Source organism: Oryctolagus cuniculus, chromosome 8 (genome assembly GCF_964237555.1).
Source record: "Oryctolagus cuniculus chromosome 8, mOryCun1.1, whole genome shotgun sequence".
Classification (NCBI taxonomy): domain Eukaryota; kingdom Metazoa; phylum Chordata; class Mammalia; order Lagomorpha; family Leporidae; genus Oryctolagus; species Oryctolagus cuniculus.
The window spans coordinates 17,295,345-17,319,257 of NC_091439.1; the positions used below are offsets into that span (position 1 = coordinate 17,295,345).

The 23,913-nt window shown below is 38.8% G+C and overlaps 1 protein-coding gene across 2 annotated transcripts in view; it reads right to left on the minus strand.

Moving 5' to 3' along the window:
• Window positions 1–23,913, minus strand: part of EDNRA (endothelin receptor type A) — an 84,904-nt gene that overhangs the window by 58,599 nt on the left and 2,392 nt on the right. Inside the window, exon 2 of one of the 2 annotated variants that reach the window (XM_008267274.4) lies at window positions 21,095–21,586. In XM_008267274.4, the coding sequence (XP_008265496.1) occupies window positions 21,095–21,514 (420 nt within the window). In that variant the 5' untranslated portion in view covers window positions 21,515–21,586. Of the gene's footprint in view, window positions 1–21,094; window positions 21,587–23,913 lie in introns of those variants that run through there. The other variant, NM_001105674.1, reaches the window with a different exon arrangement.

Consider the following 23,913-nt stretch of genomic DNA (forward strand, 5'->3'; position numbering starts at 1 on the left):
CTATGATTACACCAATAGGCATGTTCATATCCTCCCCACTGCTGACAACAGAGATCTACAGCACCCAACATGGGTGACATCCTGGATACTTGCTCCACTCTTGAGCACTGACCCAGAGCTCCCTAGCCCCACCCAGCACACATCTCTGAGTATTCACTGATGGAACAGATACTCCACTAAGCTACAGAGGTATGGGCAATGATAAAACCCATCAATGGAGAAAAATCAACCAGTATTTTCACAAATGCCTAAAAATAAATGCAAAAAATCAAGAACAAGGAAGACAACATGACTCCCCTGAAGGAATACAACAACAGTTTAATATTAGAATCTGAAGACAAAGAGACTGATGAAACGCCTGAAAAGGAATTCAAAAGAATGATCATAGGATTACTTAGAGCAATGAGAAACAAATCCATGAGTTAAAGAAATCCACACATGACATGGTGAAAAATTCTGTGAAATAGAGATTTTTTAAAGAGATTTATTTTATTTATTTGAAAGACAGAGTTACAGAGAGAGGTAGAGCCAGAGAGAGAGAGAGAGAGAGAGAGAGGAGAGGAGAAAGGTCTTCCATCCTCTGGTTCACTCTCCAATTGGCTACAATGGCCAGAACTGAATTGTTCTGAGGCCAGGAGCCAGGAGCTTCTTCCAGGTCTCCCACGTGGGTTCAGGGGCCCAAGGATTTGGAGCATCTTCTAATGCTTTCCCAGGCCATAGCAGAGAACTGGATTGGAAGTGGAGCAGCTGGGACTCGAACTGGTGCCCATATGGGATGACAGTGAACCTGCTGTGCCAAAGCGCCAGCCCTGAGACAGAGATTTTAAAGAGAAATCAAACTGAAACATTAGAAATGAAGAATCCAATATGTCAAAAAAAAAAAAAACCAGCAGAAGCCTTAAAAACATATTTAGTAAGTAGAAGAAAGATTATCCCAGCTGGAAGACAAATATTTGTAAATATCTCAGACACAAAGAGAGGAATGTAGAAAAATAAAGCACAATGTTTGAGATAGATCTATGGGACACTATCAAGTGATACAACATATGGGTCTTAGCAGTTCCTGAATGTGTGGAAACAGAGTGGATTAGAAGGCCTATTCAGGGAAATAATAACAGAAAACTTCCCTAATTTGGAAATAGAAAGGGACATCCAAGTTAAAAAAAAGCACACAGGACTTCTAATAGACATGACCAGAGACATGACCAGAAAAAGATCTTCACCAGGACACATTGTAGTCAAATGTTCAGCAGTAAAATTTAATAAAAGATTCTAAAATGTGCACGAGAGAAATGCCAGATTACTTTCAGAGGATCCCCAGTTAGTCTCACAGCTGACTGCTTATCAGAAACCCTACAAGCTAGGAGAGAATGGTAAGATACAGTCCAAGTCTTAAAAGAAAAAAGCTGTCAACCCAGAATACTGTACCCCCAAAAGCTCTCATTTATGAATGAAGATGAAATAAAGACCCTCCATAACAAACAAATTGAAAAAGTTTGTTATTACTTATCCAGTTTTACAAATGATGTTTAAGGATGTGTTACACACAGAAACATAGTCATCACTATGAAAGGTGAAGGTAGAAAATCTAGTGAAGGTGCAAAGGAAATCCAAAGCAAATAATAGCAATATTTATGAAAAATGGTAGGGTCAAGTCACTACTTATCAATAGTAACCTTGACTGTAAATGCCCATAATTCTCTAATTAAAGCTACAGACTGGCATAATGGATCAAAAAACAAGATCCATCTATTTGCTGCCTTCAAGAAACACATCTCACCAACAAAGATACCCACAGACTGAAAGTGAAAGGATGGAAAAAGATATTCCATGGTAACAGAAAGAAAAACAAACAGATGTAGCCACCCTAATATCAGACAAAAGACACTTTAGCATAACAACTGTTAAGATAGACTAAGAAGAGCATTGTGAGGGCCGGTGCTGTGGTACAGCAGGTTAATGCCCTGGCCTGAAGCGCTGGCATCCCATATGGACACAGGTTTGAGACCTGGCTGCTCCACTTCTAATCCAGCTCTCTGCTATAGCCTCAGAAAGCAGTCAAGATGGCCCAAGTCCTTGGGCCCCTGCACCCATGTGAGAGACTGGGAAGAAGCTCCTGGTTCCTGGCTTTAGATTGGCACAGCTCCGGCCATTGTGGCCAATTGGGGAGTGAACCATTGGATGGAAGACTTTTCTCTCTCTCTCTCTGCCTCTCCTTTCTCTGTGTAACTCTGACTTTCAAGTAAAATACATAAATCTTTAAAAAAAAAAAAAGAAGAGCATTGCATAATGATTAAGGGATCAATTCAACAGGAAGATATGACTATAATAAATGTATTTATACCTAATCACAGGGCACCTGGCCATTTAAAACAAATGTTAATGTATCTAAAGGGAAACATAGACTCCAATACAAAATAATGGGGGACTTCAACACCCCACTTTCATCAATGGACAGATCAACTAGAAAGAAAATCAACAAAAGAAACAACAGAGCTAATATACACTATGAACCAAATGGACCTGATATCTACAGATCTTTTCACCCCACAAGTGCAGAATACACATTCTTCTCACCAGTGCATGGAACTTAATCTAGGATAGACCATATGCTAGGCCATAAAGCAAGTCTCAGCCAATTAAAAAGAAATTGAAATCATCTATCTATTTCTGACCAAAATGGAGTGAAAATGGAAATTAACTAAGAACCTCTAGAAAACATACAAAACCATGGAGCCTGAAAAACAATATGCTAAATGAACAGTGTGTCAGAAAAAATCAAAAGGGAAATAAAAAAATTCTTGGAAATGAATGAAGATGACAATACAACATATGAAAACTTACAGGATACAACAAAAGCAGTGTTAAGAGGGAAGTTTATAGCAATTAGTGTCTACATCAAGAAATTAGAAAGGTTTCATATAAATGAGCTACCAAGCATCTCAAGGACCTACATAAACAAGAAATTAGAAGGAAAGAAATAATTAAAATTAGAGAAGAAATAAAGTTGAAACAAAAATTATAAAATATCAATGAAAGAGCTTATTTTTTGAAAAAATAAACAAAATTGACAAACCATGGTTCAATTAACCAAAAAAGGAGGGAGAAGACCCAAATAAATACAATCTGAGATGAAAAATGAGATGTAACAATGGATACCACAGAAATAAAAAGAATCATCAGGAATTACTACAAAGAGCTATATGCCAACAAATTGGAAAATCTAGAAGAAATAGACAGATTCCTGGACACATAAAACCTACCAAAATTGTGGCACAAAGAGATAGGAAACTTAAAACACTCCAATAACCAAGAGGAAGATTTAGTCAGTAATAAAGACCCTCCCAAATTACTGATGCCATAAACAAGAGTGTCAATTTGTTAAGTCAACAACAGGAGTCACTGTGCACTTACTCCTCATGTAGGATCTCTGTCCTTAATTTGCTGTACATTGTGATTTAATGCTATAACTAGTACTGAAACAGTATTTTTCACTTTGTGTTTCTATGTGGGTGCAAACTGTTGAAATCTTTACTTAATATATGCTAAACTGATCTGTATATAAAGAGAATTGAAAATGAATCTTGATGTGATTGGAAGGGGAGAGGGAGCGGGAAAGGGGAGGGTTGCGGGTGGGAGGGAAGTTATGGGGGGGGGGAAGCCATTGTAATCCATAAGCTGTACTTTGGAAATTTATATTCATTAAATAAAAGTTAAAAAAAAAAGACCCTCCCAAAAAAGATGCCCAGGCCAGATGGATTCACTACTGAATTCTACCAGATTTTAAATAAGAACTAATTCCAATTCTCAAAATATTCAAATATTCAAAACAATTGAAAGGGAGGGACTTCTCCCAAACTCCTTCTATGAGGACAGCATCACCTTAATTCTGAAACCAAAAAAAGATACAACAAAGAAAACAAAAACTATAGAGCAGTATCATCGATGAACATCGAGGCAAAAATCCTCAACAAAATAGTAGCTGATTGAATCCAACAACATATCAGAAAGATCATTCACCCAGACCAAGTAGGATTTATCCCTGGTATGCAGGAATGTTTCAACATATTCAAATAGATAAATATGACACATTGCATTTACAAATTGAATAATAAAAACCCTATGATTATCTCAGTAGATGCAGAGAAAGCATTTGATAAAATGTAACATCATTTTATGATAAGAACTTTAAGCAAATGAGGTATAGAAGGAACATTCCTCAAAATAATCAAGGCAATATATGAGAAACCCACAGCCAGAATCATATTGATCAGGCAAAAGTTGGAAACATTTCCATTAAGATCTGGAACCAGACAAGGATGCCCACTTTCACAACTGCTTTGCAATACAGTCCTGAAAGCTTTAGCAAGAGCCATTAGGTAAAATAAAGAAATCAAAGGGATATAAATGAGAAAGGAGGTAATCAAATTATCTCTGTTTGCAGATGACATGATTCTATATAAAGGGGACCCAAAAGACTGCACTAAGAGACTCACAAGAGAGCTTGGTAACTCACAAGAGAGCTTGGTAAAGCTACAGGATATAAAATTAACAAAAATCAATAGCCTTTATATACACAGACAATGGCATGTCTGAGTAAGAACTTCTAAGATCAGTTCCATTCAGAATAGCTACAAAAAACTCTAAATACCTTGGAATAAATTTAACCAAGGAGTTGAAAAATCTCTACATCAAAAATCATAAAACATTAAAGAAAGAAATTGAAGAAGACATAAAAAAGTGGAAAAATCAGGTTCATGAACTGAAAGAATTAATATCATCAAAACATCCCTACTACCACAAGCAATTTACAGATTCAATGTGATTCCAACCAAAGTACCAATGATACACTTCTCAGATCTAGAAAAAAAAGATGCTAAAATTCACATGGAAACACAAGAGACCCTGAATAGCTGAAGCAATCTACAGCAACAAAAACAAAGCCAGAGGAATCACAATACCAGATTTCAAGACATACTACAAGGCAGTTATAATAAAAAAACATTTGGTACTGTCAGAGAAATAAATATGTAGACCAATGGAACAGAATAGAATCCCCACAAGTCAATCCATGCATGTACAACCAGCTACTCTTTGACAAAGGAGCTAATACCAATCCCTGGATGAAGGACAGTCTCTTCAACATGGTGCTGGGAAAACTGGATCTCCGCATGCAGAAGTATGGAAGCAGACTCCTACTTTATACCTTATATAAAAATCAACTCAAAATGTGTCAAGGATATAAATCTGTGATTGAATACCATCAAATCACTAGAGGAGAACATGGAGAAACTGCAAGACAATTGGCAGAGGCAAAAGCTTCTTGGATAAATCCCCAGAAGCACAGGCAATCAAAGCAAAAATAGACAAATGGGATTACATCAAGCTTAAAAGTTTCTGCCCTATAAAGGAAACACTCAACAAAGTCAAGAGGCAACCAACAGAATCAGAGGAAATATTTGCAAACCATGTACCTGATAAGGGTTTAATTTCTAGAATCTATAAAAAGCTCAATAAATTCAACAACAACAAAACAAGCAATTGAGCTAAGAAATGTGCAAAGGACTTGAACTGCCATTTTTCAAAAGAGAAAGTTCAAATGACCAACAGATCCATGAGAAAATGCTCAGGATCACTAGCCATCAGGGAATTGCCAATCAAAACTACAATGGATTTCACCTGACCCAAGTTAGAATGGCTACCATATCAAAATAAAAAACATAATAAATGCTGGTGAGGATGTGGGGGAAAAGGTTCCCTAATTAAGTGTTGGTGGGAATGCAAAGTAGTATAGCCATTGTAGAAGACAGTATGGAGATACTTGAGAAAGCTGAAAGCAGAGCTGCCAGATGACCCAGTCCCCCACTCTTGGGAATTTACTCAAAGGAAATGAAATCAGCATATGGAAGAGTTATCTGTATCCCCATGTTTATTGCAACCCAATTCACAATAGCTACGATATGGAATCAACTCAGATGTCCATCAACCAATGCCTGGAGAAAGAAAATGTGGTATATATACACAATGGAATATTACTCAGCTGTAAAAAAGAATGAAATCCTGTATTTTGCAACAAAATGGATGCAACTGGAAACCATTATACTTCATGAAATAAGCCAGTCCCTAAAAGACAAGTGCCATATATTTTCCCCAATCTGTGCTAATAGAGTACAAACAATATAAAGTGAAATTATTTGCATTGAAATATGTATAAAATAATTCCAGTGCATAAATTGAGAAGAAGTGGCTTAAAGTGTAAATGAACTCAATTATTATCTTGTAACCACATAGGTTACAAGGATACACATAGATATTACATTATCATTCATTCTATATCATTGAAAGAAATTATTGATTGGTTGACCAAAAAACTCCTGTTTATGGGTGAAATGGTCTTTTTTCCATTAAATTAGAGTTTACAGCCATTGTCTATATTGCCACTAAACTAGGGTCTTTTTGCTTTTTACTCCTTAAACTTCTTATTCATTGAAATACTAAGCCTTTTTACTATAATGCAAATTTAAAATACTTTTTCCAGTAAAACTACTACTAAAACAGTACTCTATAATTTGTGTGTCTGTGTGGGTGCAAACTGTTGAAATCTTTGCTTAGTAAATATTAAGTAGATCTTCTGTATATAAAGATAATTGAAAATGAATCTTGATGAAGAATGGGACGGGAGAGGGAGTGGGAGATGGGATGGTTGCGGGTGGGAGGGAGGTTATGGGGGAAAAAGCTGCTATAATCCAAAAGTTGTACTTTGGAAATTTATATTTATTAAACGAAAGTTTAAAAAATATGTTTTCTCAAAAACTAAAAAGAAAGAAAGAAATGAAAAAAGGAAGGTAGGTGGGAGGAGGGATGAAGGGATTATCATTATATTCCTAGACTTGCATCTACAAATCATATTGAATTTGTTAAAAAATTAAAAGAAAAAAAGGAAGGACACTTTATTAGATATCTTCAGTTCTTTTCTGAGAAATTTCCATAAAGAGACAGAATATTTTTTACCTCCTGAGAGTTCATTAGAGTTACTGTGAACAAGTCAAGAATCCCAACATCACAGGAGAGGCAGCCTCTGTCCTCAAGCACGGCTGATTCAAATTAATTTGTCCCTGTAAAATTATAAATAGCTCGATATTCTGTTTTTTTCTAGCTACTTCACACAGCTGGAACTACAGATGTTGACTCCTCAGTCTGTACTCCTTCTTCTCCGTCACTCACCTCTTTCTTTCCCCCAACCCTAGTTGTCCCTCGTTCCTTTCCCCCGACATTTTAGAAAGGCCTGATGTATACAGAGAATATCTGTGCTATAAAATTGCATCTAGACATACACACAGCATTTAAAAAAATGGAAGGCAGGGAGTATTTATCTCTTCTTCCACATTTCCCTTTTTCTGTGGGACATGATCTTCTTTCCATTATGAGACAAACAGTCCCTGGACTTTATAATGTAAAGGGAAAAAAGCATCTATATTTAGTTGTGACTGTGTAAGTTAATTGTTCTAGCCAAATAAATGTAGAGTGCAGTGATTTTCTGATTGAATAATTTCAAGTGTGTTACATTTTCATCTTGAAGATGTTTTGAAAGTAACATTTTTCAGTGTGAAATTACCATAAAATAAACAGAAATGTTGTCTTCATCTTTTTTCCCCTTCTCCTTTTTTCTTAACTTTTTAGAAAGATTTATTTATTTATTTGAAATTCAGATATACAGACAGAGAAGGAGGAGGTGGGGGGGAGAGAGATCTATATCTTCCATCTTCAGGTGCACTTTTCAAGCGGCCACAATGACCAGGATGGTGCCAGACCCAAGCCCAGAGCTTCACCCAGGTCTCCTGCATGGGTGCAGAGGCCTAGCACTTGGGTTGTCTTCCACTGCTGTCCCGGGCACATTAGCAGGGAGCTGCATGGGAAGTGGAGCAGCCTGGATTCCAGTGCCCATATGGGATGCCAGCACTGTAGATGGCAACTTAACCCACTGTGCCATGGTGCTGGCCCACTTTTTCATAACTGAAACTTGACTGGCTACCTAAAAGTCTGGTCGCCTGGTTTGGTGCTACTATGAATTACCTGAAAGACAATGTAACGAATTCCTCAAAGTGCAGGAAGATGAGTTTAAAGCTTGTTTAATTTGGTAAAAATCAAAAAATCAGAAAACATTACATGATTGTTTTCAACAGGTTTCAAGGATACCTGGTTACTAAGACCTCCAAAGAAGCCAAAGTTCTGACAGTCATGGATGTAAATGAAAAAAAACCAACAATAGCCCCGTCTTGGTTAGTCTAACTGATGCTGCCTGTAACTCAGGAATAAGCTTTCTTTTCTTAAGATTTATTTATTTATTTGAAAGGCAGAGTTACAGAGAGGCAGAGACAGAGAAAGAAACAGAAAGAGAAAGGTCTTCCATCCGATGGTTCACTCCCCAGTTGGATGCAACGGCCGGAGCTGTGCCAATCCAAAGCCAGGAGCCAGGAGCTTCTTCCAGGTCTCCCATATGGGTGCAGGGACCCTCGGACTTGGACCATTTTGTACTGCTTTCCCAGGCCATAGTAGAGAGCTAGCTTGGAAGTGGAGCAGCTGGGACTCGAATTGACACCCATATGGGATGCCGAAACTGCAGGCAGCAGCTTTACCTGCTCCGCCACAGCACCGACCCCAGGAATAAGCTTTCTTAGTGATATTATAACTAAAGGGACCCCAGTTTTTTCATAAAAAGATCATGACTTATGAGAGCAAGCAATTTATTTAAGATCAGTGCAAACAATTTTTAGAAAGAAAACACTTCTTGATTTCTCAGGATTATGCCCTTTACTTTTTGGGACTAGGGCATGAGCCACTTCAAGATATCCAAGGTTATGAAGTCTTATCCATATTTTTAAAGTCCAGGTCTTGAGCTCTGACTCCCTATGGAACAAAGTGAGGTGGGTGAAGGGCAGGGCACCTGCTAAGACGCCTTGGGGTTGACAAACTTTCTCTGTAAATGGTCAGATAATCATTATCTTAGGCTTTCTGGACCATATGGTATATGTCGAAACTGCTCACAACAGTTGCCATAGCAAATCTGTAAGCGGTGGGTATGGCTGCGTGCCAATAAAACTTCATTTACAAAAATAGGCATCCGGCCAATGTTGGTTTGTTGGCCACAATTTGCAGGCCCATGGGTCAGGGAATCAGACATGAGAGAGCGGAAGTGGCGAGTGCTCTGTGAGCGCAACTTGAGCCCTGGGACACCAGCTCAGGGAACGGAACTCCTTCTGGATCCACTTCTGCCCCTTTGCAGGGGTCCCCTAGCTGGAGGCAATTTTGAGGTCACTCCATACATCCATGAAAACATTGCTGTGAAGCTAAGTGTTTCTCCAGAGCAAAAAGTAGGAAAAATGTCAATGCCTCACCCAAGTTTAAAATCCTATTCACAAGATGGCAAAGCCCGGGCTGAGACGTTTTACAAGTTCTGAACGCCTTCTTGGAAAGAGGTATGACTGGCATTGCAAGAGAGTTCCATTTAATAAGTGGCAAGTCATTTGTATAAATAAAATTCCTTTTGGGGATGCAAAAACACAAATTTTGCTGATGCCATACAAAGATATTTTTCCTTTAGATTCATTTTTAAGTGTTATAATTTGGTAAATTTCTATACTGGCTCTACTCACCCTACCAATCCTGTGTTATACTAAATACTAAAGTAATAACTAGATTATAACTAAATCTCAAAGTTTTACCTAGTAATTGGCAAGTCCAAGACATGTCATTTTACAAAAATAACCTCAGGGAGATTGTCTGGAAAACATCAATCTAACTTTGACTCTTGTAACTTTTGCTGTTTGTAATCACTCCTTTCTAATCTGTTTTCCATGATGTATTTTAAAATAATCATTTATTATAAGAGTAATGGAAAAGGCAGCAATCTAATTTTATTTTTGTATCTCTTTAGATTAATTTGATTTTTGCCATATATTTTACTCTTGGAAGAAACAGTTTTTCTTTTTAAAGAAAATACTTTGGGAGCCGACACTGTGGCTTAGCAGGTAAAGCTGCTGCCTACAGTGCTGGCATCCCATATGGGCACCAGTTCAAGTCCTGGCTGCTCCATTTCTGATCTAACTCTGCTATGGCCTGGGAAAGCAGTGGAAGATGGCCCAAGTCCTTGAGCCCGTGAACCCGTGTGGGAGACCCAGAGGAAGCTCCTGGCTCTTGGCTTCGCATCAGCCAAAGCCAATCATTCCAACTATTGCAGCAAAATGGGGAGTGGCCAAGCAGATGGAAGACCCCTCTCTCTCTGTCTCTCCTTCTCTAGGTAACTTTGACTTTCAAATAAAATAAATAAATTATATTTAAAAGAAAATATTTTGTGTTCTATGGTCTCAAAAAGTCCAATAAAATACTTGAGTATAAAACTGTTCTGTTATTCAGGCTAACTTTATTGAATATTTGGTGTTAAAAATAGAATGTGAACAACTCAAAGGCACAGCTATTCTAGAGTCCCTTTTTTTGTAACTGTTCAGTCGATGTGTGAGCTGATTTGCAAATTGTCCATTACTGAGGTAGATAATAGATTTTCTTGAAAGGCAAGGAAGAATTATAATGAGCAAAGTTCATACAAAGGCCTTACAAAGATCTACAAAGCTTTAAGAATCAGAAAACAATTGTCCAGGAAATTCTGCCTTGTTCCCATTTTGAAGCTTTGGTATAGTTCTCCAAAATTACTAATTAAAATATAAAAGAACTATGATAATTATGAATTAAATGCACACATGCACAAAAAAAGGTGTCTGGGATCCTGTCCATGGATGGCTCAAAACTAGAAACTGTTTAAATGGCCTCCTAAAATAGAAAGGTTAGATAAGTGCTGACATATCCACTTAGTGATGCGCTATGCAATAGTGAGGATGAGTGAGCTACAGCTAAGAGCAACAATTTGGTTGACTCTCACAAGCATGATGTTGAGTAAAAACAGCCAAAAGCAAATAACATATATCATATGGTCCCATATGAAATGCTTAGGGTTTAAAAAGTATCACAGCCTTTTAATGATGTAACCCTACCTTGATTTTCACAGGTACGGAAAATAATATTTGTGGAAACAGTGGGCATTGGCTGCCAGATGCCACATTTATGGCATAAATGGCACCATTTTAGAAGAGAAACTTTGGTGTATTCTACACATTTTTATTTTGTCAAACTAAGCCTTAAGTCTTCCTTCAAGCTAAACTTTTCACAGTGGTCAGATTTTTTTTTTAGTACAATGCATTCTGTAGAATTATTTTATCCAACATAAAACTCATGTGAGTTGGAGGCATAATGTGTAATTCAATATTTGACCAAGACACATGTCTCCATTACTTTTTTATACATGGACAGGCCATGATATTGAACATTGTCAACCTGTTCAACACTGTTATATGCACTTGTTATTTTTAGAATTAGCAGTAAAGTTCATTACTTATTAGATTTAAAGGAACTATTTCATAAATGGTATACTTTATATATAAATCTTAAAAAAATTGAGGATTTCTGACTTCTTTGCAATGATAGTTTAGATATATTGCCACATGTCACATGCTTCCACCGTCTCCTTTTAATTCCTGTGCATCTTCCTCTCCCAGGGAGGAAGGTCTGGAAACGTAACCTTTAGCTGTATCAATAAAGCCTGATGTTTCTACCCCATTTCAAACTTTGGGCAAGCCATAGACATTCATTTTTCTGTTTCGTGTCCAGAGACTAATTGCCTATCCCTTTAAGTGATAACTGCATGAGACATTTCGTTTGGCAAAAAGTATTCCTCTGAGCAGATGCTCTAGGCAACCAGTCCATCAAAGCACTCAACTTTTCTTCTCAGTTTATTTATTTATTTTTTAAGTTTTCTGGCTTTCCTTCTGCTAGTTGACCTCACTAAAATGACAACAAGTGTCAGATATAAAAATTCTGGTTACCAGATGTTCTAAAGCAAGCTGCAAGACTTATAACATACATGCTATTTTGGGGAGCGATCCCTTTATTGTACATGTTTTCCTTTGTACTGTGTTTTTTCTGTCTTAAATAAGGAACTGAAGAAGCTGTTGGATTTAATGGAGAAAAGGAAATGCTTTTCATCTTCAAAAATATATTTCTGTGTTAGGGATACCATTTTGATCATTATAAAAATTTGTGTTTTTTATTTTATATTTATTTATTTGAGAAGTAGAGTTACAGACAGTGAGAGGGAGAAACAGAGAAAGGTCTTCCGTCCGTAGGTTCACTCCCCAAATGGCCGCAATGGCCGGAGCTGCGCTGATCTGAAGCCAGGAGCCAGGTACTTCCTCCTCGTCTCCCATGTGAGTGTAAGGGCCTAAGCACTTGGGCCATCCTCTATTGCTTTCCCAGGCCACAGCTGAGAGCTGGATTAGAAGAGGAGCAGCCGGGACTAGAACCGGCGCCCATATGGGATGCCAGCACCGCAGGCAGAGGATTAACCGCCACAGTGCCGGCCCCGATCATTATAAAATTTGTCTTATGAGATATATGGAAGAGAAGCAGTATGGTTGCTTATTAGCTACTGGGCACAGCCTCTGGAGTCACTGGATCCAGATCCTGGTTCTGCACTTGTTAGCCATATGACTTGGAGGAAATGACTTCAACACTCTGTGCCTGTTTCTTCATTCTAAAATTCCTATCACAGGTTTGTTGTGGGGGTTAAAGGAGTTAGCCCAGCCAAGAGTAAACTCTACTTGGGCTTTAGGTAACATTATTCTTGCGTTATATACTGGCATATTTTCCATTAATCTAGGAAATGCTTCTCAACATAGACCAGATGCAGACTGATCATGTCACTCATCTGCATACGACCTTAGAACAACTTCTCATGCAGAGGAAATTGCCATAGGCTTCTCCAAGGTGCAAAGATAAGGTGACATTTTCCCTGGTTTATCCAGGACACTCCCGATTATACCTATTGCTCAGATATGATTATTGGCAGTGCCTCCTTCCACTCTGAAATTGGGAAAACAAATTACATAGTGTTCCTATTATTAGACCCCATATGATCTTCCTCTCTCCACTCTTGCCCCATCCTCTTATCCCTAAGCCCTCATCTGCTACTACTCTCTCCTCTGCTCAACCACACTGGCTGTTCCATGTACCTTCCAGGCACTCGACTGCCTCAGGGCCTTTGCATGTCCAATTTCCTCTAACTGGAATACTGTTACCTTAGACAGTGGCAGGGCTTGCTCCTTCACCTCTTTTAAACTTTTACTCCACTGTCAGCTTATATTGAAGCCTTCTTCAGCCACCTGCTCTAAAGTTAACATCTGATCTCCTTCTTATTTATTTGAAAGGCAGAGTGATACAGAGTGCGTGCGCGAGAGAGAAAGAGCGAACAAGTGCTATTGATCCATCTTCCACCTGGTTGTTTACTCCTCAAATGCTGCCAACAGCCACAGCCAAGTCAAGCTGAAACCAGGAGTTAAGAACTTCCTTCTGACCTAAGTACTTGGGCCGTGATCTGCTGCTCCCAGGAAAGACATCAGTAGGCAGGTACATGGGAGGCACAGAGTAGCCAGGACTCAAACCAGGCACTCTGACATGGGTGTGGGTGTCTTGCTTAGCCTGCTGGGCCACAAAGCCCACCTCTGATTGCCTTTCTTTCTATTCCCATTTCCCACCTTGCTTTTATCCCTAGTACTTATCTCACGTACTCTACTCATACATTTAGGTATTGCCTTTTTATGTTGCTTTTCTGCTAGAAAATATTCTCTGTAAGGCCATGATATTTATCTGTTTTGCTCACCTCTATTTGCCCAATCTTACTATTGAATGAATAAATGAAGAGCAGAGAAGATAGACCTATTATAACTGAGTAGCCAAATGGGTAACCAATTACCATTTCTATTGCCTTCTAGTATAAATTTGTCTAAAATAGGAGTCCTCTATTTAGGACAAGTACTACAAGAGATATGACTTGACTTGTGTCCATTAGTAGCACTGACCAGTTGTTTTAGAAGTCAGACTGTCAATAAAATTCTTAGAGGTGTTTACATTCTGAGAAGTGATCTCTAAATTAGCACATCCAAAAACGTTAAGTCTTCCTGAGGGACATTTGATTTTTACATTCTTGAGCCTGGGGGCTTCTAACCTTTCAAATTTAAATAAACACTTCAGAGCGTGTGGCTCTGTATAATTTTTCACATTCAAATGTAAACATAAAGCTACCAAAACTTAACATTGAATGACACATTACATTTTTATTATTGAATTTAATTTCAACCATGAAACCTTTTAGCTCGGGACAGTTTTTCCAACAAAAACTAGACCTTGTTAAAAATAAAATTGTAGCTATAGAAAGAAATAATTCTAATTCCCAAGAGAATGTGGTAGATCCAGAAGGCAGTAGCAGAATTTCTGGCAGGTTATCAGATTTATTTTGGTGGAATTTCTTAGAACGTTCTTCATTTAACCACTCTAGTCTCAGAGTCAGCTTCAGAGACAATACCCTTGATTCCCCAGCCCCCTTCATCATAGTTTGCACATGCTATACCAACTGTACACACTTTGCATAACAATAAAGCAACTTATGAGACTAAATAGCCATAACATAAAATAGCCATAACATCTGCTTTTGTGGATCAGAATGTAGAATTAGGGCGACATTTACTTGCACACACACACAGTGCATGATATGAAAATTCTTTCCCCAAACCTGAACCTTGTCTGCATCGCTAGTTTATGTTAAGTTTAATAGACAGCCAACTCTTCCGAGGAGCTGCACTCTCTGATCATGGAAGAACAGCATCAGCTCTGATCCTCCTGACAGTTCGCTAACAGGAAGGAGACGGGGACCATCTCCCCCTCCTCAGCCACGGAACAACTGAGCAGCTGTGGAGGTTTCCCCTCCCCCATCACTGAAACGGGAATGACTACGCTGTGAGCCAAGTGCTGAGGGTCAGCAGAGTAACCTCACATGAAAATAATTACTTAACATGACCATGAGAGAAAGCAATGAGGTTCCCAGACACAGGAAGTGAAAAGTCGAAGGGGAGGTAGGGCTGGACAGGGTTCTGAAGTCTTTCCAGACAGCAACTTCCTTCCAACAAACAGCAAACCGGCTAATAAATTTGTCACTCTGTCATTTTCTATGTACATATATTCTTACTTCAGCTAGTTAGCATAATGAACTTTTCTAACGTGTATATGTCTTAGCAGTGCCGGAAAGTCAGCCTACTGCCTCTTCTCTAAAGAGCAAATACAATCTTTTGTGATATGAACGCTCATTTGGATATTCCAAATCACCTGTAGCTTTAATAGTTCACTAGGAACCACAATTACAACGGTGCTTAAAAATGAACAAAGCACAAAAACCTTGGAAAGACACTCTATGACTGTCTATGTGTACCAAAGAAGACAGGAAATTAAACAACACAGTTCCTGAACCATCAAAAGAACTCTTGACCTCTAAGAAGAAGGAAGGGGAAAACCATCCTGCTTTTATGTGCTGCTCTGGTTCTCGTAAGGTTCCCTCAGATTTATAGACCGGAGACATTCTGGTCTGCGGGAAAATCAGAGGAATTCAGTAATTTCAATAAGTAACTTTTTTGCTTTTAGAACTGGAATTGCATAGGAGAAAAACATTCTAATAGCCACAAATACAGTATTTTTCCTTTTAAACTCGTTCATCAGATAGTTTTTAAGCTTAGGAGATACAATGACCAATGAGAAGGCTGACATCTTGTTCTAAGGAACTTACAGAGTTGTCAGATGAAACAGAGTGTGTATCACATGCTACCTTAGGGTTAATAGAGGGTGCCCTATGAGCACATGGGAGAGGCAATGGCCCAATCTGGGTCATGGTTGCTTGCCAAGGAGATTAAGCTGCGATCTGAAGACTACAGGGGGATAAGCCAGAGAAGGCATGAGGGAAAAATACCCCAAGTAGAAGAATCATCCTGACATTCTCAGGTCGGCCAGTTTAGCTGGTTCAGACCAAGGAAGAGGCAACGTGAGGAGAGAGCCATGCCTGGAAAAGAGGCAGGATCAGAGCTTCCTAATGGGCAAATGTCTCCTGGGGATACAATGCACCAGTCAGGGAGAGATCTCCCTGGTTGAGGAAACATTCTCTATCTTCAAATTCAGGGGATGAAATTTACATAGCTAATTTTATGATTAGAACACTGCTACTGGAGTATATGAGAAAGGTCTGGTTTCATTTGTTACATGATACAGTAAAAAGGAAATAATGCTCTTATCACATATGGAATTTGGTGGGCAATTGGATTAACTTCAGGGAATAATACGTGCTGACCACAGAACATGAGTACCTTATGTCTCATCTGCAAATGAAGAATCCTTTTGAGAAATCATTTGGATTTGAAGGTTTCAGAGAAATATGATCAGAAATGAACAGTAAAGGCCCCAAGGAAATCAAATCATAACAACAAACATTATTGAATATCTATGTTTTAGGCATCCCATCTTGAGAGGACTTTAAAAAGTTCATGGAAAAATGGAATTGAAAGAAATTCATTTTGGTGCAATAGGATTTTGAAATCTATTTGGTCTTCTAAAAGTATGCATTTTTCATGTACTTTTTGAAGTTCCTGCATTTAAGTTGTGGCAATTTATTTTTGAGACAGACATTGCTATGGTGACTTGATGTGTCAAGAAACAGCTTTTGTGTGGCTGCCCCTAAAGGATGGATCTCAGCTGCACGAGATGTCAAAGGCTGTGTGAATACGAAGATAACTAGCTCTATGTGAACATCTCTGGTTGCCACATGGCTCAGATCCTCTGCCAGAGCAACATATTCAGAGTCTTGACTTTTCATTGCAAAATACTCCTGATAATTTCATACAGAAATTGCATTTGGTTATTTTTCACTGTTGTCCTGAATAAGAGTTGGTTGCTTAGCGTGGACAGAATTAGTAATCAACAGTCAGAATGACTGGGATGCTGTCACTGTGATTCTCATAGATTTGCTTTATGCTATATCCCAAATGGAGACAATTCATCTGCTGTTTATTATCTATAGCATCACTAGTTTCAATATCCTGCTATGCATGACTGAAGTTGATGCCAAGCCACTGGACTCAACTTCTTGCTTCTTTCTATGGCCACCATTCTATCCCTATCTGTCATTTAACTATTTCTCCACATTCCTGTTTTTGCTTATTAGGGAAGGCATGGTGGTTCATGGAAGAGCCATTATCTTTAGACCACAGCATACCACCCAGCTTTGGCCCCATGTTCAAGGGTTTCCACTCTATTCAAAGTTATAGCCCATATCCCTACAGACAACATTCTGTGGCATAAATTTAGCCTCATGAGTCACTGAAGAATAAAATGATTAATTTCTATACTTGTACACCACGTTGCTATTTAGTAATTGGAGATTATTTCTGGTCCTGGAACACAAAGAAATATTTTGTTTTGCCATTCTAACAAAATGTAAATATTTTATATACAGATAAATTTACCTGGCCAACTTTTTGTATTTCTTGAAAATTTAGGATATCATAGAATGCTATTTCTTTACACATTAAATCTGTCATCAGTTTAGATTATAAGCTCAGGTATATGAAGCTGTCAGCTAACTCCTCTCCCTCCCTCCCTACTGTTTTTGTCAGATCTTTTAATTGATGATATCACATATTCTCCCACCCCCAGTGAAAAATCAGAATTACTTTTGATAAACATAGTAACAGCTTTCTTCAGTGTTACCCCCTGCCAAGCCTGTGTGTGTTTAAAAAACCTAGAAGGCAACTGGCATTCACTTTTTTTTTTTCTTCTTCTGCCTTATGTTTTATTTTCCTAGATTACTTGATTTTCTTCTGTCAACTATGCTTGTGTGTGTGTCTGCACACCAGATTGGTTTCTTTCCATTTTTGGGTTAATTCTTGAAGCCATGTATCTAACTGCAGATTGGACTCATCTTTTCAACCTAGGATCTGTGAATGCTTCAACAGCAGAACTTGGGTGACTCCACCCAGCGTCTCTGAGGATGTCATTTAGGGCAAAGAGTATTCCTTAGGGATGGTGATGGCATGCCGATAAGGGGTGAGCATGCACATCGAGAACGGGTAAGAAGTAGTGAAATGTGGCCGCAGCGTGCAGGGCCTTGAGTGCCGAGTGTGGGAGGCCGTGGGCACAGGTCAGAGCTCCTGGCTGCTTCTGAGGAGGCAGTGGCACTCAGGAAGTAGAAGCAGAGTCCAGGGTAGACTTTGGGAAAAAAACTATGGAGATTTATGGGCCAGTTAAGAAACTTCTGGCAGTGCAGGTATGGAGGAACTCCTCCCTGCTCCCAGGCCCACAGACCTCCCAGAGCCAGCCTGCATAGCTGCAGAGCCCAGCGGTTTGACACTCTGCATTGCTTCTCAGTGTGCTTTCTGTCACACTGGTTGATGGCATAGTTTCAGGAAAATCTCTTTCAAAGTGAGAAAAGGAAGAAAATGCTATTAGAAGGAACATTTTATTATGCCCTCTCCTTTTTATTGTCTCGTTGCTGTAGTCTCATCAGCAACTCTAGGTTCCTTTCCTCTTACACCCATTCTGATATGGCTCAATGCAATGATCTCTATTTGGAGACACCAAAGAACTGAATATAAAACTGAATAGAACTGTTAAACACAACCATACATGTCAATTGAAAATGCATTTTTTTTTGAAAAGCATAGCAGACACTTTTGACCCAATTCTTCTAATAGTGGGAGAGATAATGAAGGTTCACTCATCCCTGTAACAGAATGTTCTCTATGTCTATGCATTATTTTTATAGATATCTAAGCATAATGGTAAAGTAAGACAGACAATGGCTTCCTTGTGCTGCAATACAGAGCTAGTACACTTGACTTGGTCAGAGGCATCCGCAGGTCTGATATATGAGAGACTTCAAAGCATCAGAGTCTTGTAGCAAGAGGCAGCGGTGGGGACAGGGCTCTCTGTCACTGGCCAGAAGGAGAGCTCCTGACTCTCCTGGGCAGAAGTCAGAGAATAGCAGTACCTAACGGTCTCTTGCTCTTAAGAGGACGGGCGCAAAGAAGCAGAAATAACCCCTGAACATTTTGAAGCTTTTTAGTTCACCCTAGTGCTTCCCCCAACCCTTCGCTTCTGCAAGAAGACTGCAATGACTAAAGAATATTTTTTTTAAAACCAAAAGGTTGACTTTCTAAAATTAATGTTGCCCAAAATGACTCATTACATGAGTTTTGGAAAAACAGGAATTATACAAATATACTCCTGTGATGTAAAATCATCCCAGTCAATCTGTCTACGTAATTCAGAACTACAATGGGTATTGGAGGGGTTGGAATCCCAGGAGGGGAGAATCACATGGTCCAGTAAGAATGCACACACTTTTATCCATTGTTATATGAAGGTAAAGCCAAGTTTTACTTGGCTATTTCACCACACGTGGAGGTCTTCCAGACACTCTGACCTAAAATACGACTATTGGCTAGAAAGGAGGTTTAGTCTGGTGATCAGCGGCAGCTCCTCAAAGAGATAAAGGTCTCCTTCCCAGCAGCTGCAGATGCACATTTGGCAAGAAACTGCTCTGCACGTGGTCAAATCTGAGTAGTGCACTTCAGAGTGATAGCAGGGAGCTGCTCCCTCAGAGACGGTTAATTATCCTTTCCAGCCACGATGGGCTGATTAACTTGCACAAAAACAGGAATAATCAGTGTTTAATACTCCACACTGTGGCTGCTGAAGAGTCAGTTTTTGAATAAAAAACCATGTCAACATTTTCAAATCTATTATTAAAGAGAAAAACCAAGAGTTGGATATACATAATGTTTTATAAAAATAAAATAACTTTTTAAAGTGGAAATAATAAGGCTCTGTGCATATGCTAAACATTTAAAATTAATTTCAATTTTGCATCATAGTTCCTTTTCCAGAATCTTGTTTTAAGTTCAAATACAAAACACATGTATTCAGGCTATTCTGTGGAAAGAGATGGATGTTTCTTTTTTATTATTCATTGTCTAATTTCTTCAATTTTACAAACAGTGTGTGGTGTAATTTCGAAAGGTTTTTATTATTTATAATGTTCAAAATTTTAATCATTGTTTTTAGTTTTATGGGTAGGCCACTGACGTTTCTAAAAGACGTGTATAATTTCAACACAGATTAAGTGTACCTATCAGAAATATAAAATATGTCTTCAACTGTTGAAATTTGGCATTTAAAGTAATATTTCAGAATATCCATGCCCTTTTAATGTGTTTCTATGGTTAATATGCAGGAGAAAAAAAAAGACTGAGAAAAGTTGCCTTCTCTGAGTTTAGATTAATGACATTTCATAAAATAAGGTACGTCATGCAATTTCATTGGCGTTTAAGTATATTTGATTTTTTGCAGCTATTTTTCCTTCATAACTACTAGCCCAGATATGGAATATCTAGTTCCTTTAACACTCCCTTTATCTCTTTGGAGCCCTATTGCCTAGGTCAGGGACAGGCACACAGTGGGTACTTAATAAATGCAAACAGAAGCAATGAAGGCAACAGCAGTGACTCCAGGCCTATCTTCAAGGGTTCTAGTTAGTTAACTCCTCAAGGAGGCCAAGCCTGGCCTGCTATCACATGGACCCCATTATCTCTAAGTCACCCAGATAACTGAGAAAAGCTAGCATGCCCTTTGGCTTTAACTGTCAACCCAGAGAGCCAATGCAAAATAGGTACTTTTCATTTCAAGCTGTCCTGTAGATATCTGCCTTTGGAACAGCATGGTATTAGAAAGTAACCAAGACTGGAAATATATTTATGTTAAGTACTTGTTGGGCCCAGTAGGTCTTGCCTAGGAAACTGAATCTCAGAAAAACCCAGTGGTCTTTCTGAAACTGCCCATCTAACAAGTAAGCTTGAGGTTAGCTAACATGAGAATTCCATTCATGGAAAACCATGATTTTGAAGAGTCAACCTTGAAATACTATTTTGCTGGCAATTAAGTTAGAAAATAAGTGTACCATATTACATATAGCAAAATTTACGAATGCCACTGGGTCTTAAGAGAGCAGAAATAGTCTCAGGAAAACCAGAGATCACAAGTCCAAAGACTTCCAAAGTCTGCAGTGGAATCTGAGCATGTGTTCAAACCTGTAAATACATCTGTGGTTACTTCTTACCTTGAATACATTGATAGGGAGATCAATGACCACGTAGATAAGGTCTCCAAGGGCAAGGCTGGCTATCAGCGCATTGGGGCCATTCCTCATGCACTTGTTCTGGTAAATGATCCTGAGCAGGGTTGCATTCCCCACCATTCCCACGATGAAAATAGTACAAGATATCACCGTGTTAATGTATTTGAAAGCTGAAGTAATTTTAGTCTGCTGTGGGCAGTAGTTGTGCCTTGAACCATTGCTGGGGAGGACCAAATTGGTGGGTCGATGAGTGGTGACCAGGAGGTTGAGCTCTGGCCCATGAAAAGTAGTGAATTCGTCCATATGATTGCTTAGATTTGTGCTGTATCTCTCAGGATTATCACTGATCACACATCCAATCAGTACCAGCCAAAAGGATGCCCTGAGGCAAAAGGTTTCCATCTTCAGAGAAAATCTGAGGAAATGTTGCTCACTGTGTTGCTTTTATACCTTCAGGTTTTTTTTTTTCCCCACCTGGAAAAAGAGGAAAATTTTTTTATAACCTCATCTGCTAAAAAGGTCACAGTCAGTGATTATTTACTGCATCAATTAAAATATAGGATATATTAGATAATTAGGTAAGACACACCATGATAGTTCACCTCATGCCATGACACAGCCAGAAAAGATTGAATTTGTACTAGGGCAAGCTCTTTGCCTTTCTCATCCCTATCTTCACCTCTATCATCTCTCTTATCTCCATCTCTACCTCTGTCTCAATCACCTACGTTACCTCCACCTCCATCCCTATCATCTCCGTCTTCATCTCTATATCCATCATATGTATTATCTTCATCCCCACCTCTATCTCCTTCTTTACCTCATCTCTATCCATAGCTTTACTGATATCTAGATCATGATATGGAGAGGATATGTCAGTTTTTCCTTCAAGTGTATTTTTTTCCTCTACCCTCAATTAGAAGTCTTCAGTGTGATACAAAATTTTATTACTGAAAGAGAAAACGTATTAAATGCCAAGTAAAAGTTGCATAGTATTGAGGCATAAAATTGTGAATTCTGAAATTAAAAATTGAATGTTCCAAAATATGTGCTATTTTAATCATGGTGAATAATGAGCATAAGAATAAAATGCAGCATGATGGGTAGACATTTCACTCAGCAGTCACACTGAGATGAAATGGCATGCCTGCATCTCATTTCACAAGGCCTAGCTTTGAATCCCAGCTCTGCTTCCAGTTCTAGCCTCTGGCTAAAGTGTACCCTGAAACATAGGAGGTGATGGTTCAAGTAGTTGGGTTCCTGCCACCTATGAGGGAGACACAGATTGAGTTTTGGGTTCCTGGCCGAGGCCTAGCTGTCGTAGGCATTTGGGGAGTGAACCAACAGATGAAGATTCTGTTTCTTTTAAATAAAAAATGAAATAAAAATGCAGCACAGGTAGCCATCTAAAGTGTTAAAAATGCTAATTTAAAGTCAGAACGCATTTAACAATCTCAGTTTCGATTAAAATGATATAATTGACAACATCTTTATTTTGAAAGCCTTGATCTATGTGTAAAATCTACATGTTCTACTAGGTTTTCACCTTTCCATTCTCTAGAAATTATTATCATGATATGAGCAAAGTGGGAGTGATGGACTTGCCCAGTCTTCTTATACTACCTGGCTTTTCCAGAGATATCTGTTCCTAGGCCAACTTTTAAACATCCTGTATAGCTGCATTTATTGTATTTCAGTCTGTGCTGAGTACTTTATATGCCTAAAGACCTTTAATCCATACGTTGATCCTGGGAAGGAGGAAGGGACTTCAAAAAGTTAATGGAAAAAAATGAATTACAAGATAAGCTTATTTTGATGCAAAATACTTTTAGAACCCATGCATAAATTTTTCATACCATGCACTTTCCATAAACTTTTTGAAGACCCCTTTTAGGGGAAACAGAGGGTCTGGCAGGTGAAATAGTTTCTCAAGGCCACAGGTGGTGGGTGTCCACGCTGTGATTCCAGGGCAGGTCAGCTTGACTCAGGCCCAAGCTCTTCACCACTAGATCATCCTGTCTCTCATTCTTGTGCCTTATTTGTACCTAAAATGTTTTAAAGAAGTCTCCAAAGTTTAGATGAAGCAACAGACGTGGGAGAGTGGTTAAACATTTTCGAAAGACCATCTGGTGTATTTTTTTTTTCGTTTTTTTTTTTTTTTAAGTACTTGCAGAGAGCAGCAAGTGGTCCCTCTTGCCCAGGAAGTCTAGGTTTCTTTTTTGAATCCTTAAAGACAAGACATTGGGCAAACAAGGGAGGTTGGTGGTAACAGAATAGTCAAAAGTAAACAAAAACAACTTCTCTGGTTTTGATATTTCACATATTTCCTTTTCTGCGGGACTATATGAATCTCGAAATGACGATCTCATTTATGCAATGGTGTTTGTATGCATCTATGACCTATGTGCCCAGGTCATAATTCAGTTTTTAAAAATTGTGTCCTATTCCCAAGTCTATACAAGATTAGGAATTGTGAAAGTTATCTTGGGAATCAGTAAAGGTTAGGCTTCATCAGTGTGTAGATAGAAGAGGACTGATTTGAGCTGTAGAGAGGGCACACGGTAAATATAAAGTGCGAGTACTGCATATTTTGGTCTTTCCCAGCGGTGTTTCCCCCTCAGGATCTGGAGACAATCACAGCATTTTACGTACAGTAACACATCATAAAAGTATCTGCTGTCAGCCCTGAGCATCATAACTCTAGGCAGAGGGGGTGACGTCACCATCTTACTCAGGGGGAAGTCGAGTCTTGAGGAAATCCACTACGAGGAAGCGGCTGGACGGTTATAATACGAGTACCT